Source organism: Megachile rotundata, chromosome 2 (genome assembly GCF_050947335.1).
Source record: "Megachile rotundata isolate GNS110a chromosome 2, iyMegRotu1, whole genome shotgun sequence".
Taxonomy (NCBI): Eukaryota; Metazoa; Arthropoda; class Insecta; order Hymenoptera; family Megachilidae; genus Megachile; species Megachile rotundata.
Genome location: NC_134984.1, coordinates 21,863,641 through 21,880,381, shown reverse-complemented (window position 1 = coordinate 21,880,381; position 16,741 = coordinate 21,863,641). Strand labels below are relative to the sequence as shown.

The following is a 16,741-nucleotide window of genomic DNA, read 5'->3' as shown; positions in this document are numbered from 1 at the left end:
TATTTACATCCTCAACATTAACATTTGTTTTAGAAGGAAAAAAAGAACTGAGTTGTCACAAATTCATGTCGCGAAAGGAGCTTAGACGTAAATGTTTCAATCTGTAAGCTCCGCATTTTGAGCAGAAATTCTCTCGTTACAAAAATGATGTTCCCGCAGTATTAACGCGATGAAAAATAAAGAGCAACAAGGTAGAGGAATTAGCCAGACTGGCTCGTTAAGAGGCTTAGCTGGCCGACCGATGTGTCCGCGTAATAATTTGAAGATTAAAGCCTGATGGTCATAGGACAGATTACCTGTATGCGATAAACGCATCATGAACTTTTCCAGAGGCAGCCAGGCAACGTCCCAACAGGTAAAGGCTTTGCCCGCTCTTCGGTTCCGCTTCGATGGACTTTTGCAAACAGTGAATAGCGATCGCCTGCTTCTGCTGTCGTGTTATACCTAACACTGTACAGTCAACCACGTGGTACATCCATCCTGAAACAATCGACGTATGCTTCAACACCGTTTCTCTTATTATTTCACGTATCATCAGAAACATTTTCTACTTTTATGTTGAGAGATACTGTTTTTATGGGTAGCTGGGATATGGGTTCTTACTGTCAGTCGTGGTAATTAATTTGTGATTGGAATTGCTAGTCGGGGCTGTTGATTCACTGCACTAAATGTGGAAACACTTGGGCACGTCGGTTTAACACTTGTTAAATTTTTGTTGGCAGCTTTGGTTTGAGGTTTTGGGGGTTTGAAAATTTAGGGTTGTGGGGTTTCACAGTTTTGGAAATTTGGGGTTCTGGGGTTTTACAGTTTTGGGATTTTAGGATTTTGGTGTTTCACAGTTTTGGGACTTTAGGGTTTTGGGGTTTCATAGTTTTGGGATTTTAGGGTTTTGGGGTTTTACAGTTTTGGAACTTTAGGGTTCCGGGGTTTCACAGTTTTGGGATTTTAGGGATTTGGGGTTTCATAGTTTTGGGATTTTAGGGTTTTGGGGTTTTACAGTTTTGGAACTTTAGGGTTCCGGGGTTTCACAGTTTTGGGATTTTAGGGATTTGGGGTTTCATAGTTTTGGGATTTTAGGGTTTTGGGGTTTTACGGTTTTGGAACTTTAGGGTTCCGGGGTTTCACAGTTTTGGGATTTTAGGGATTTGGGGTTTCATAGTTTTGGGATTTTAGGGTTTTGGTGTTTCACAGTTTTGGAATTTTAGGGCTCCAGGGTTTCACAGTTTTGGAACTTTAGGATTCTGGGCTTCCACAACTTTGAAACCTTAGGATATCGGTGTTTCACAGTTTTAGAACTTTAAGATTCTGGAGTTTCACAGTTTTAGGACTTTAAGATTCTGGAGTTTCACAACTTTGGAACTTTAGAATTTTGAAATCGTGAATCTCAAGATTTTGACACTGCAACGATGGAATCTACCTCGAAAGCACTGGAGTTCTGGATCTCTAGGATTTCGGAGCTCGTAGGCTCGAGATTTTGGAACTAAAGGAAAAGGAAGCCATGGGAGCAACGTTCCCCACGTACTGCCACGAAAGGACGTGTTGCCTCAACACTAGACGAGTACCGAACTGAATAGATTTTCGCAGGTATAACCTAGGGTAGCCACTTTTACCCCACTCTCCCTTCGAGGCGGTCTCGAATTACAACCCTCTATAAACATAGGCGTAGAGCTATGCACAGCTTCCATCTTCGAAAATACTCGAAACGTTTCTCTATGAAGTTTCATTAAAAAATACTCAACGTTAAACGGTGATTTAAATCAATTTCTAATTTACAGCCTTTTCAACCCATTACTCGTTTACCTTTCATTAAATTTTATTTGAATGGTTGTCTATGGAGAGGCTAAATATAAGCAGGTTCTATGCGCACGTTTCATCCTTAAAGGCAGCTGTTAGAGCTGTAACGGTACACCTTTATTTCCCAGTTCTTTCGTTCATTATTATCTGCCGTGTATAGGACTTGTTTGCTGATGGAACTTGTGAGCTACCGTTGTTGCACAACTTTGTAACTCAAAGTTTTTGTTGCAAACAGTAAATTACGGAGATAAATGGTGTTAGCTTTGAGGAGTCTTCCAAGGACGCGACATCAAAGTTTGCTAAGCGATATGTGTTCATTTTCATCAAATGATTGCGTAAAGATTCGTAAATGTATTCGATATTAAATATGGTCAGCATATTCAGTATGTTCACGGTCAGTTACGGTAAACAGTGTTCGATTGAACAGCGTGTGTTGGTGACAGAAAAGAATTACAAAATGGTGGTTATGATACATCGGTTTAAAACTCCAAGTTCAATGAACAAGATTATGTTTCTAGTACTTGATTATCGATTACAATGACCGATTTTGAAGTAGGTGAACTATTTTATAATTTGACCGAGCCACAATGTTTATAGTTAAGTGAAAATTGTTTAGGATCGAGTGAAAAATGTTAGTAAACGAACACGTTATCAAAATGGCGCTTATGATACATCGATATAAAGCTCCAAGTTCAAGGAAAAAGATTATTTAATTTTTTAATGTTTCTAATACTTGATTATCGATTACAACGACCGATTTTGATGTAGGTACACTATTTTATAATTTGACCGAGCCACAATGTTTAAAGTTAAATGAAAATTGTTTAGGATCGAGTGAAAAATGTTAGTAAACGAACACGTTATCAAAATGGCGCTTATGATACATTGAGATAAAGCTCCAAGTTGAAAGAAAAAGATTATTTAATTTATTAATGTTCCTAATACTTGATTATCGATTACAATGACCGATTTTGAAGTAGGTGAACTATTTTATAATTTGACCGAGCTACAATGTTTAAAGTTAAATGAAAATTGTTTAGGATCGAGTGAAAAATGTTAGTAAACGAACACGTTATCAAAATAGCGCTTATGATACATCGATGTAAAGCTCCAAGTTCAAGGAAAAAGATTATTTAATTTTTTAATGTTCCTAATACTTGATTATCGATTACAACGACCGATTTTGATGTAGGTACACTATTTTATAATTTGACCGAGCTACAATGTTTAAAGTTAAATGAAAATTGTTTAGGATAGAGTGAAAAATGTTAGTAAACGAACACGTTATCAAAATGGCGCTTATGATACATTGAGATAAAGCTCCAAGTTCAAAGAAAAAGATTATTTAATTTTTTAATGTTCCTAATACTTGATTATCGATTACAACGACCGATTTTAAACTAAATAAAGTATTTTATAATTAAAGTATTTTGACCAAAATGAACCACAATGTTTAAAGCTAAATGAAAACCGTTTATGGCAGTGTGAAAAATGTTAACAAACGAACACGTTGTCAAAATGGTACTCCTGATACATCGATTTAAAGCTCCAAGTTCAAAGAAAAAGATTATTTAATTTATTAATGTTCCTAACACTTGATTATCGATTACAATTAAATATTAAGTATATTAAATATTAAATATTAGGTAAAATTACATTAAGTATTTTATAATTAAAGTATTTTGACCAAAAAGAATCACAATGATTAAAACTAAATGGAAACCGTTTATGACCGAGTAAAAAATGTTAACAAACGAACGCGTTATCAAAATGGCACTCATGATACATCGGTTTAAAGCTCCAAGTTGAAGGAAAAAGATTATTTAATTTACTAATGTTCCTAATCCTTGATTATCGATTACAATGAAATATTACGTATATTAAATATTAAATATTAAATATTAAATATTAAATAAAATTAAATTAAGTATTTTATAATTAAAGTATTTTGATCAAAAAGAACCACAATGCTTAAAGTTAAATAAAAATTGCTTAGGACCGAGTGAAAAATGTTTCCAAAACGAATTACAATAATATTATTAAATAATCGAAACAAACGAACACGTTATCAAATGTTTTCGATGTAATTTTGATCGGAGCAATTTTCGTGGCCGTGCACCCATTATACACAATATATATAGACATACACAAACGGGAGCAGAGTGCAAATTAAATACGTGCCGTGGGAAAACGAGAATATCGCAACAAGTTGTTACACAATCGTAGAATGCGACGTTAAATGCACGGCGATTCTAAATGGAATTAAGTCGGTCGGTGTTCATAAACCAACCGACGAAATTAAAGCATTCCACTATGTATATACTCTAATCGTAGCTCGCCATTCATTCATTCATTCTGCTAACTTTTGCGTACGAGTCTTTTTTAGCGCGATAACGTTTCGTCAAATGTTATTAAATCCACCTTGATTTTTACTGCGCCTTTTTAAATTCTATCGCGTTTCGGAATTGTTTTACGAACTCCTTTGTAGAAATTTCACGTTTTGTAATTCGTGTAATTCTGGAATTTATTTGTTTTGAAACTGTAAATAAAATTTCGAGCTTGTAATCTGTTTGCTAACTCGAAGGTTTACTTGGATATTGTGGTCTAATTGTATTTATTTGTTTTAAAACTGTAAATACAATTGCAAGCTATCTCCAAATTTCCAAATCTCCAAATTTCTACATTGTTGGATTTCCACATCCCTGAATTTCTACATTCTCGAATTTCTACATTCTCGAATTTCCACATTCTCGAATTTCCACATTCCCGAATTTCCACATCCCCAACTTTCACATCCCCAAATTTCAACATCCCCGAATTTCTATATCGCCAAATTTCCACATTCTCGAATTTTCACATCCCCCAATTTCCACATCTCCAAATTTCTACATTCCCAAATTTCCACATTCCCAAATTTCCACATTCCCGAATTTCCACATCCCCAACTTTCACATCCCCAAATTTCAACATCCCCGAATTTCTACATCGCCAAATTTCCACATCCTCGAATTTTCACATCCCCCAATTTCCACATCTCCAAATTTCCAAATCCCCAAATTTCTACATTGCCGGATTTCAACATCCCTGAATTTCCACATCTCCGAATTTCCACATTCCCGAATTTCAACATTCCCGAATTTCCACATCCCCAACTTTCACATCCCCAAATTTCCACATCCCCAACTTTCACATCCCCAAATTTCAACATCCCCGAATTTCTACATCGCCAAATTTCCACATCCTCGAATTTTCACATCCTCCAATTTCCACATCTCCAAATTTCCACATCTCCAAATTTCTACATCCCCGAATTTCCACATCCCTGAATTTCCACATCCCTGAATTTCCACATCCCTGAATTTCCACATTCCCGAATTTCCACATCCCCAACTTTCACATCCCCAAATTTCAACATTCCCAAATTTCTACATCGCCAAATTTACATATCGTGTTCTAATTGTATTTATTTATTTTAATACTGTAAATAAAATGTCAAGCTTGTAATCTGTTTGCAAACTCGAAGATTTACTTGCATATCGTGTTCTAATTGTATTTATTTATTTTAATACTGTAAATAAAATGTCAAGCTCGTAATCTGTTTGCAAACTCGTAGATTTACTTGCATATCGTGTTCTAATTGTATTTATTTATTTTAGTACTGTAAATAAAATTTCTAGCTTGTAATCTGTTTGCAAACTCGTAGATTTACTTGCATATCGTGTTCTAATTGTACTTATTTATTTTAGTACTGTAAATAAAATTTCAAGCTTGTAATCTTTTTGCAAACTCGAAGATTTACTTGCATATCGTGTTCTAATTGTATTTATTTATTTTAAAACTGTAAATAAAATGTTTAGCTTGTAATCTGCTTGTAAACTCGAAGACTTGTATATTTATTTGTGTTTTAATTGTAAATTGAATTTTATAGTTGTTGATACTTGTTTACAAATTTATAAAATTAAGTAATAACTGTTTAGTTAAATAATTTCCGAGCTCGGTGAAATTGCGTGTGTAACAAAGCTTAAAGGTGCAAGCTTCAGGGTGAACCTCCATAAAACGGATGCACAATGCTGCCCGGACCGACCCCGATGTTTACAACGCACTTACACCGGCATAATAATCGTGCAACGACAATAAAATTGCACGAGTTCAAGGAAATCGGCGCAGAGACTCGTCTATACGGTTTATGCTCGACGATTATCCTGCTAGTATACCTGCAGGGAGATCGCTGTAGGACCATCTTTTGAAAGTAAATTTAGAGTATGACGATTTAGAGATTTTTCACAATTGTAGGATTGGAAATTTGGGATTTGTGAATGTGGCAATTAGGAAGACTTGGAGCTTCAGGTAGTTGCAAGATTAAGAACACAAAAATATAAAAATTTGAAAGAATAAAAATACAGAAATCTACAAATTTAAGAATCCACAAACTTACTATTTTAGGATTGGAAATTTGGGATTTGTGGATGTGGGAATTAGGACTTGAGGCTTTAGTTGCAAAATTAAAAAATTTTTATAAATTCAGAGATTTCGATTTTAAATATCTGAAAAGTTAATAAATTTGTGAAAGGTTTGTGTTATACCCGTAAACTACACCCAAAAGATTTATAGCCGAAGATGTTTGGGTCCCATGGACCCATAGAGGCAACCAAGGTTAAACAATGACCGCCCAACTTTTTGTAAGCATGAAAATTGCAGTAAACCTTCCTCTGCTGACCCTGTAAAAACGTGAAACGAAGAAAAAAGGTAATTGTCCCGAAAATTTCGCACGCCCCTCCGTACGGGTCCCAAACGGTACAGGACTCTTTTACAACCTGTTTACTGCTTCTCGCGTGTCAACCTCTCGGGACCGGTTCGATACACTCTTCTTTTTCCTTTTCCGTCATGACTTTGTCCATTCGTTTACTTCCATAACTTAGTTCTGGATTGCTTCGATCGTGCGATTCATGCCTTTAGGTTTTCTGAGAAGATCATATTGGATTTGGACAAATTTGTAGATTTTTGTGTTTTTATTTTTAAGTTTACAAGTTTCTAAACTCAAGCTTCAAATTTCTAAGTTCACAAGTTTCTAAACAACCAAGTTACCAAATTCACAATTTCCTGATCCAATAAATTTTCACATTCTCAAATTTTTATATTCTCAAATTTCCACGTCCTCGCATTTCCACACTCCCGAATTTCCACATCTTCCAATTTCCACATCCCCGAATTTCCACATCTCCAAAATTTTACATCCCCGAATTACCACGTCCCCAATTTCCATATCTCCGAATTTCCACGTCCCCGAATCTCTAGATTCCCAAATCCCCACGTCCCCCAATTCCCACGTCCCCGAATCCCCACGTCGCCGAATCCCTAGATCCCCGAATCCCCATGTCCCCAAATCCCCACGTCCCCGAATCCCCACGTCGCCGAATCCCTAGATTCCCAAATCCCCACGTCCCCGAATCCCCACATCCTCAAGTCCCCACGTCCCCGAGTTCCCACGTCCCCGAATCCTCACGTCCCTGAATCCCGACGTCCCCGAATCCCGACGTCCCCAAATCCCTAGATCCCCAAATCCCCATGTCCCCAAATCCCCACGTCCCCGAATCCCCACGTCCCCGAATCCCCATGTCCCCGAATCCCTAGATTCCCAAATCCCCACGTCCCCGAATCCCCACGTCCCCAAGTCCCCACGTCCCCGAGTTCCCACGTCCCCGAATCCTCACGTCCCTGAATCCCGACGTCCCCGAATCCCGACGTCCCCGAATCCCGACGTCCCCGAATCCCTAGATCCCCAAATCCCCATGTCCCCAAATCCCCACGTCCTCAAATTGTCAAACGCCCAAATTATCAAATCCCCAAATTGTCAAATCCCCAAATTGTCAAATCCTCAAATCCTCAATCTATCAAATCCCCAAATTTCTAAACCCCTAATTCCTAAATCCCCAAACTTCTAAATCCAAAACTCCTAATCTCCCAAAATCCTCCAAACCCCAAATCACCCCAAATAAATCCCTAAACAAGTACCCAAATTTCTAAAATCCTACTCTCCCACATTTTCAAGCCACCGGAATTTCGCTCACATCTGAATCGGCTTGACCGATGCTCTTAAACTGTTCCTCCCTGCAAAGTCCACCCTTCGCAGTTTTCCAGTAAGCAGAACCTTTGGTTGTCGAGGGATTTACGAGGTATAAGTGGGTCAGCACGACGCGCGACTTGACCTGTATAATCTTTCGACTCTACCTGCTGTGTCACGTAGTGCTATCTCATTAAACGGAAGTCGAGCACGCTCGCAGCACACATTTCATGTTTCACTTGGTAAAAATGTTTTTGACGACTTAATGCATCGACGCTTTGAACCTCCCGTGTCCTAAATTTTTTCCTTCTTTCTGCTTTTCATATGCTTTCGGCTCTTTTCGGTTGTGTGTCAAGTTCAATAGCTAACGTTTGATAATGTTCACTTTTATATACTTTGAGAAACATTTTTGGGTTGCGTGAAAATTCTTGCGTGTTCATGTTTATTGTATGTTCAACTTGGGTGGACAAAACTAATCTTAACACTAAAACTACCAAACCAAATGATCGTTCCACAAGATCCTTATAATAAATTACACAATTTGTTGAACTGATTTTTCTGATATTTGCATTGACCTCCATCAAGATGAAGAATTAATGTGTGTACAAATTTATGTTTTGTCGTTTGCTTATTTATTTTCTGACTTCATTTTTTATTTCAAATTAAGTACCCATTATACGCCGGTAGGTTTAGTGTTAACATGAAATTATTGCAATTTACAATTGGAAAAAAATAATTATAGACCCATTGTTTTATGTATCGTTTCTGTTAATATGTAGATGTAGGGTTGCTCAAGACGCACCCCCTAAGAAAAATCAATGAGTATTTAGCAAATATGTAAAAACTATATTCGATTCTAGTGTAAATATTGTTTTTATTTATTAGAACAACTCTGAACAACCTTTGTGTTGTCATATAAATTAATCTTAATGTAGCTGTAGCAGCCATAACACTTTAAATATAGAACAGATACGACTTAAGCAACCTTACCCTACATATTAATGTACATTAATACTTCAGTACTTCAGTGTACATTATAATATACATTACTACTTCAGTACTTCAGTGTACATTATAATATACATTAATACTTCAGTACTTCAGTGTACATTATAATGTACATTAATATTTCAGTACTTCAGTGTACATTATAATGTACATTAGTACTTCAGTGTACATTATAATGTACATTAATACTTCAGTACTTCAGTGTACATTATAATATACATTAATACTTCAGTACTTCAGTGTACATTATAATGTACATTAGTACTTCAGTACTTCAGTGTACATTATAATGTACATTAATACTTCAGTACTTCAGTGTACATTATAATGTACATTAGTACTTCAGTGTACATTATAATGTACATTAATACTTCAGTACTTCAGTGTACATTATAATATACATTACTACATCAGATTTGAAAATAAATGAAATTAGGAGTTCAGAAATGTACCAGACTTTTAAATGTTGAAACCGAAAGATTTGTGAAAGCAGTAAATTTCGAAATTGACAGGCCATTAATGTACTCCCAGCGACGCGCAAGCGCAGTAGCGCACGAGCCCAAACCGATAGTGTAAAATTAAAAGAAATCAGTACACGTCGGTTATCGTATCCCTCGGTATAAGGAGGCAATCTTGCGAATGGCAGGATCGTAAAAGAGAGGTCGAGGGAGAGAAATAGTAACGAACGAAAGAGGGGACGTAGAAAGAGAAAGTAGAGAAGGAAAGGGGTGAGAAGAAAATTGGGGGGCAAAATCGAAGAAGAACATCGGGCTAGAACGGTTCCCACAATCTCGTCTCCTTATCGAATCAGAAGCCACCCCTTTTGCTCTCCCTCTCTCAGCCATTCTCTCCCACCCGTTTCTTCTCTCGGCCGAATACGCACACTCTCCCCGCCTCTCTCTCTTTCTCTCTCTGCACCCCATCTCATCGCCAGGCCACCTCAACCCGGAATAAATCAATACACGTGTCTGCTACTTGCTCGTACACTCGGCCCGAGCCTTAAGCCGAATCCTAGGAGCCGAAAGCTCGCGACGACGCGATGAAAACAATTTCGTGGGGGATAGCTTTAATTAACCCTACCACAACCGCTACAGTGTGTTTCTGACCCCGGGAACGTTGCCAACGCGTTATCGCGGATAAATAAAAGATCCGATCCGCGGATTGTTCAATTATGGCTCGGGCTGAAGAATTTTTTAATAACCGCGCTTTTGTGGCGTCGATGCGCAGTTGGAAAATCATGAAACGGTTATAGGAAAGGGCTCTGATATTTTTTGAACGCGATTCCGTATGGCTGCGCGGAGATTAATTGAAAAATTTGATTTTTCATGCCGGTGGAATTTGGCGGGAAATTTATGAACGGGTTTGAAGATATATTTGAGGAATTCTAAAAATTGAACTCACCTAACTGGCGGCAAATGTCGGCCTTTAAGTGGGAGGGTAGTGTCTTTTCTTTGAGCAAGGCTTCGTAATGCTCTTTCGCTAGACGATATTTTCCTTGGACTTCGTATAAATGGGCTATGTGAAATTTTACTGAAACACACAAACATAACAACGATTTTAAATATCATTTCTGTAACACAATGTCTGTAACACAAAATATTAAATTTTATAAAAAGAATGTTTGTAGCACTGGAATTAAACTTTAAGTAATTACACGAATTATCAGTTATTTAATTTCGTATCACCATTTTTAACATTGCGTTCGTGGTTTCATTTCTCTCTAAACACACGATGGATCAATGCGAGACTGAACTGAGAAACTTGTAGGCCTGCTTTATATTTTGCAAGTGTCGCTTCCGTTTGGAGGAAGACGCAAAGCGACTTCGTGGTAAACAGAGCAGTTCGATGACGATCACTTGGTGGAAATCATTCTGGATGAATCAGACTTCCCCATGATTCAATCGCAAAATTAAAATAGTCTAATAGCACGTTCATTATCAACTACTAACAAAACATGTCAAATATTTTTTCGTACTCCAAAAGCGAATTTAAAATTGAAACTTTTTTACAATTTAAATTAAAACATTTTATAATTTATTTTATTTTTGATAGCACCTTTTTTTGCAAAAATTATAACAAATTTCAAAAGCACTTTAAACGAAGATGTCGAATCTGTGATTAATTGTACACTTTTAAAAATATTTAAATCAAAGAGGCTTTCAATGTCGAGCTTAAAAAAGCAAATTTAAATCTTGACACTTTTTTAAAATTTAAATTAAAACATTTTAAAATTTATTTTAATTCATGATGGCACTTTTTTCCGCAGAAATTTGAACAAATTTCAAAAGCACTTTAAACGAAGATGTCGAATCTGTGATTAATTGTGCACATTTAAAAATATTTAATTCAAACAGGCTTTCAATGTCCAGCTTAAAACAGCAAATTTAAATCTTGACACTTTTTTAAAATTTAAATTAAAAGATTTTATAATTTATTTTAATTTTTGATGGCACCTCTTCCCGCAGAAATTTGAACAAATTTCGAAAGCACTTTAAACGAAGATGTCGAATCTGTGATTAATTGTGCACATTTAAAAATATTTAATTCAAAGAGGCTTTCAATGTCGAGCTTAAAAAAGCAAATTTAAATCTTGACACTTTTTAAAATTTAAATTAAAACATTTTATAATTTATTTTTGTTAAAATATAGCAATACATGCTAATAGCATTCCCGCATGTTAGAAGGATGAGTCATTGTCGATACGTCTTTTTCTGTTTGTATGAGTGTGTGAGAGAAAACGCGTATATATCTGTCCTGAACCGTGTGCGTAGTCAGTCGCTTTGTAAATACCGTAAAGGACGTTAACGTGTAAGAATTTTGTAATCAAATAAAAATTAACAGGTTATGGGCCCAGTTGTGCTGAATTAATTAATTAAACAAGAAAGAAAAATTTCTTTGTATTCTTTTGAGTGCATTAAAAATACGTGGAATTCAACCAAAGTTGAAATAAAATAAAAGGAACGAAACGATGAATAGTACGACAAGAATTGAACCGCTCAACAAGGACAATTATGACACCTGGAAGATGCAAATTGAAGCGATACTGATAAAAAATGATCTGTGGCAGTACGTAAGCGGTGATATAAAGAAGCCTGAAGAAACGGAGCAAAACCGGACAAAAATTGAAGAATGGATAAGAAACGACAAAAAGGCCAAGGCGGACATCATTCTGTGCGTTAGCCCGAGCGAGTTAACACAATTAAAGGGTTGCGAGACATCAAGGTCAGTATGGCAAAAATTAGAAAACGTTTACGCATCGAAAGGTCCCGCAAGAAAGGCAACACTCCTTAAGCAACTCACGCTACAAAGGTTGCCCGAAGGAGAAAACGTAAGAAACCATATAAATAAATTTTTCGATACGGTGGATAAATTAAAATACATGAATGTCGATATAAATGAGGATTTGTTATCCATAATGTTATTATATAGTTTACCGACTTCTTTCGAGAATTTCAGATGCGCAATTGAATCTAGAGATGAGTTGCCAGAGCCCGAAGTTTTAAAAGTAAAAATATTAGAAGAACACGAGGCTAGATTGCAAAAAACTGAAGTCCGAACTTCCAATGCCATGGTCGCTTCAACGCATAAAAAACATTTTGAAAGAAAGGAAAATGAAAATTCAAGAACCACAACAGAAAATTGGAAAACAAAAAATAATGATATAAGAACTAATAATAAATGGAATATAAAGTGTTGCAGGTGTCAGAAAAGAGGACATACAGCACCAAAGTGCAGGACCAAATATCCATTTACAAAAAACGAAGGTCAAGGCGCAAACAAAGCGACGCATGAAGAAGATGTTTATTATGCCTTTACTGGGAAGCTTGATAATAATTCAACAATAAATAACCAAAAATGGATTTTGGACAGCGGATGTACAGCACATTTGTGCAATGATAAAGGTATTTTTTTAAATATGTCTAAAGCATCTGATAGCGTAAACTTGGCGAGTAATGCGTCAACTGACGTAAAAGGAAGAGGTACCGTAGCATTAGAAATCAATACAAATAATAACATGCGTAGAAATGTAAAACTTGAGGAAGTATTGTACGTACCCGATCTGAGATCGAATCTTATGTCAGTAGCCAGAATAGTCGATAGGGGTAATACCGTAACGTTTACAAAATATGCAGCCTTAGTAAAAGATAATAAAAATGTAACAAAAATGGTAGCCGATAGAATCGGAAATTTGTTTTATTTAAGAAAAGGAATAGAAAATAGTATGCACTACGCTAAAGAAAAAAATGATTCTCTAATGCTATGGCACAATAGAATGGCCCACCTAAATGGAAAAGATTTGACACAAATTATGAAAGAAGCGAGTAATATTCAATTTAAGACACTCGATGACATTGATTCATGTGAAGTATGTGCTGCAAGTAAGCAAACCGTAAAACCCTTCAATCATTCGAGCGAGAGGTCTGCAAATTTATTAGATAGAGTTCACTCCGACGTGTGTGGACCTTTTAATGTTTCAACTATTGGAGGAGCTAAATATTTTGTCACGTTTATCGACAACTTTTCCAGATGGTGCGAGACATACCTAATAAAGAGTAAAAATGAAGTTTTTAACAAATTCAAAGAATATAAAAATATGGTAGAAAATTTCACAGGGAAAAGAATAAAGCAGCTTCACAGTGACAATGGTAAGGAATATTGCAACGAGCAATTTGATAATTACTTAAAAGAATGTGGCATTTCAAGAAGACTTAGCGCACCGTACACGCCGCAACAAAATGGACTTGCAGAACGCAAGAACCGAACATTGATAGAAGCAGTGAGGTGTATGCTAAAACAATCAGGTTTGCCGTTATCATTTTGGGGAGAAGCACTCATGGCCGCTAATTATATTAGAAACAGATGTCCGACAATGGGGTTAAACGGTGAGATCCCATATAAACTGTGGCATGGTAAAATGCCGACAATCAATCACATAAAAGTGTTTGGAGCAAAAGTGTATGCCCTGAAGAAACACCGAGAAAACAAATTAGCAGAAAGGTCGATTGAAGGAAGATTAGTAGGTTTCTTAGAAGAATCTAAGGCATACAGAATTTGGGCGCCGTCTTTAGGACGAATTCTAATATCAAGAGACGTCAAGGTCATAGATGAAAATCCAAGTACAAAAGGGAATCAAGTGAGTATGGAAAATAATGATACTAATACTTTTGGAGAAGTTGAAGTTGTTTTAACAGGACCTACGGAAAGCGAAAATAAAATTCAAAATGAAGGAGATATTGAATGCCAGACGGAAAAACGTTTACCAGGAAGGCCCACATTATTGAGGACAGGCAAAAGAGGCCGACCAAGGAAAGCATATAGATCGACAGCAACCAGTATAAATGAAAATATACAAAATGAATTAAATGAAAGTTTAAACGATGATGTTTTCAGTTACGAAGAGGTAAACTACGCGGACATCGACTATAAAGATGCATTAAATGGTGTAAATAGCGAAGACTGGAATAAGGCTATATATAATGAATTTAAACAATTAATTAAAAACGATACTTGGGATGTCGTTGAAAAGCCGGATGAAGGAAATATAATTGATTCAAAACTAGTCCTGACAAACAAATTCGACCAAAGTGGAGCAGTAAAGACCAGGAAAGCAAGGTTAGTAGCAAGAGGATTCGCACAAATATACGGCATAGATTATTTTTCTACATTTGCGCCGGTTGTAAGATTAGAATCTCTACGAATTCTAATAGCGATTGCAGTTCAATTAAATCTTAAGATCGAGCAAATGGATGTGACGAGTGCTTACCTAAATGGCGAACTAACTGAAAGTGTATATATGAAGCTGCCGGATTTAGTCGAACATTTTTTAACTCAAATAGTAGAAAATGAAAGTGATGAAAATATTAGAATTAAAGCACTGAATATGTTAAATCAAATTGAAAAAGGTAACAAAGTTTGTAGATTGAGAAAAGGGTTATATGGCTTGAAACAAGCAGGCAGAGTTTGGAACTTAAAAATAGATCAGGCCCTTAAAAAACTAAATCTGACAGCTTCAAAAATCGAACCATGTATGTATTATGACATAAACAAAAGGCACATAATTATTATAATTTTGTATGTAGACGATATGTTAATCGCGCATAATAATGAAATTAGATTTAACGAGATTAAAAACCATTTAAAGCGTGAATTTGAAATTAAAGACCTGGGAAAAGCCAAATATTGTTTAGGTATAGAAATATGTAGATCAAATGATGGGATTCATCTCCTTCAGAGAAATCTAATTGATAAAATTGTAAAAAGGTTTAATTTGAGCGATGCGCAAATATCTGATACACCAGCTGACCCAAGCGTGCTGTACAATTTAAGAAAGAGTGAAACGGTAGTTGATCTACCCTATAGAGAGTTAATTGGATCTCTTATGTATTTGGCTGTAGCCACAAGGCCCGACATAATGTTTTCTGTTGTATTTCTCTCACAATTTAACTCGTGTTTTTCTAGAGAACATTGGAATGCAGCTAAACGCATAGTAAAGTATTTAAAAGGTACAAAAAATCTAAGCCTAGTATACAAGAAACACGATTTTGATATTACAGGCTATGTTGACGCCGATTGGGGTTCCAATGCTCTCGACAGAAAATCATTTACAGGGTACATTTTCAAATTAAGTGGTGCCGCAATTGCATGGAAAACCCAAAAACAAAAAACGGTCGCACTATCATCCGCTGAAGCAGAATACATGTCGATTTCAGAATCAACAAAAGAAATTATATTTTTAAAAAACTTATTATCAGAATTAAACCTTGATTTGAAGGCTACCCTATACAATGACAATCAAAGCGCAAAATTACTTGCTAATAATAACATGTTTCATGCACGATCAAAACATATTGACCTGCGCTATCACTTTATTAGAGACTCTTTAAGAAATAAAAAATTCGATTTACGATATTTATCCACTAAAGAAATGATTGCGGACGTAATGACAAAACCACTTAACAAGGTTAAACATAATTTTTGCGTCAACAATACGGGTATGAAAAAGTATGAAAAATTCCCACCTTACAATTAAATAAAAAGTAAGCATGTATTGAGGGGGGATGTTAAAATATAGCAATACATGCTAATAGCATTCCCGCATGTTAGAAGGATGAGTCATTGTCGATACGTCTTTTTCTGTTTGTATGAGTGTGTGAGAGAAAACGCGTATATATCTGTCCTGAACCGTGTGCGTAGTCAGTCGCTTTGTAAATACCGTAAAGGACGTTAACGTGTAAGAATTTTGTAATCAAATAAAAATTAACAATTTTAATTTTTGATGGCACCTTTTCCCACAGAAATTTGAACAAATTTCGAAAGCACTTTAAACGAAGATGTCGAATCTGTGATTAATTGTGCACTTTTAAAAATATTTAAATCAAAGAGGCTTTCAATGTCGAGCTTAAAAAAGCTTTCAAGTTTAGAATATCAGATGGTAGGATTCAAGGTTTAAATTCTATCGATCTTTTTATAGCAGAATTTATGCAAATGTAAGATGCATTACCATGAGAAGCACGTGCAGCGTTCACCGAGTATTCAAAAGCGACTCGCGTTGCTATAATCAGTGACGCGTTTACAATCTGTGCGAGCGAAATTTTATCGCGATATCGTGCCTCCTATCTAAGTGTATTTTTATTCCGCGTACTAAATCCAGACTTTAAACAGCACAACAGACAGAGTCGTTTTCCGGTTTTGAATAGAGGTATGAGTCACTCCAGCTTCTCGGTAATCCGAGGTAACGCGGATGAAGCGATAAAATAAATTCGAAATTCCCGAAAGATCACCGGGCATTCCCGTTATTTAATTAATATTCATTGGATAGGTCACTGGTCTTTATTAATGCGTCATGGAAAAAGTTTCCAATTCTTTACGAGTTTATTA

At 36.0% G+C, this 16,741-nt stretch overlaps 1 protein-coding gene across 5 annotated transcripts in view; it reads right to left on the bottom strand.

The window, feature by feature from the left end:
- Nucleotides 1-16,741, bottom strand: part of Utx (Utx histone demethylase) — a 110,800-nt gene that overhangs the window by 14,267 nt on the left and 79,792 nt on the right. For 3 of the 5 annotated variants that reach the window (XM_012293529.2, XM_012293531.2, XM_012293532.2), the window contains 2 exons: nt 10,265-10,393; nt 297-480 (listed from right to left, as the gene is read on the bottom strand). In XM_012293529.2, the coding sequence (XP_012148919.1) occupies nt 297-480; nt 10,265-10,393 (313 nt within the window). The other 2 variants (XM_076541776.1, XM_076541775.1) reach the window with 2 other exon arrangements.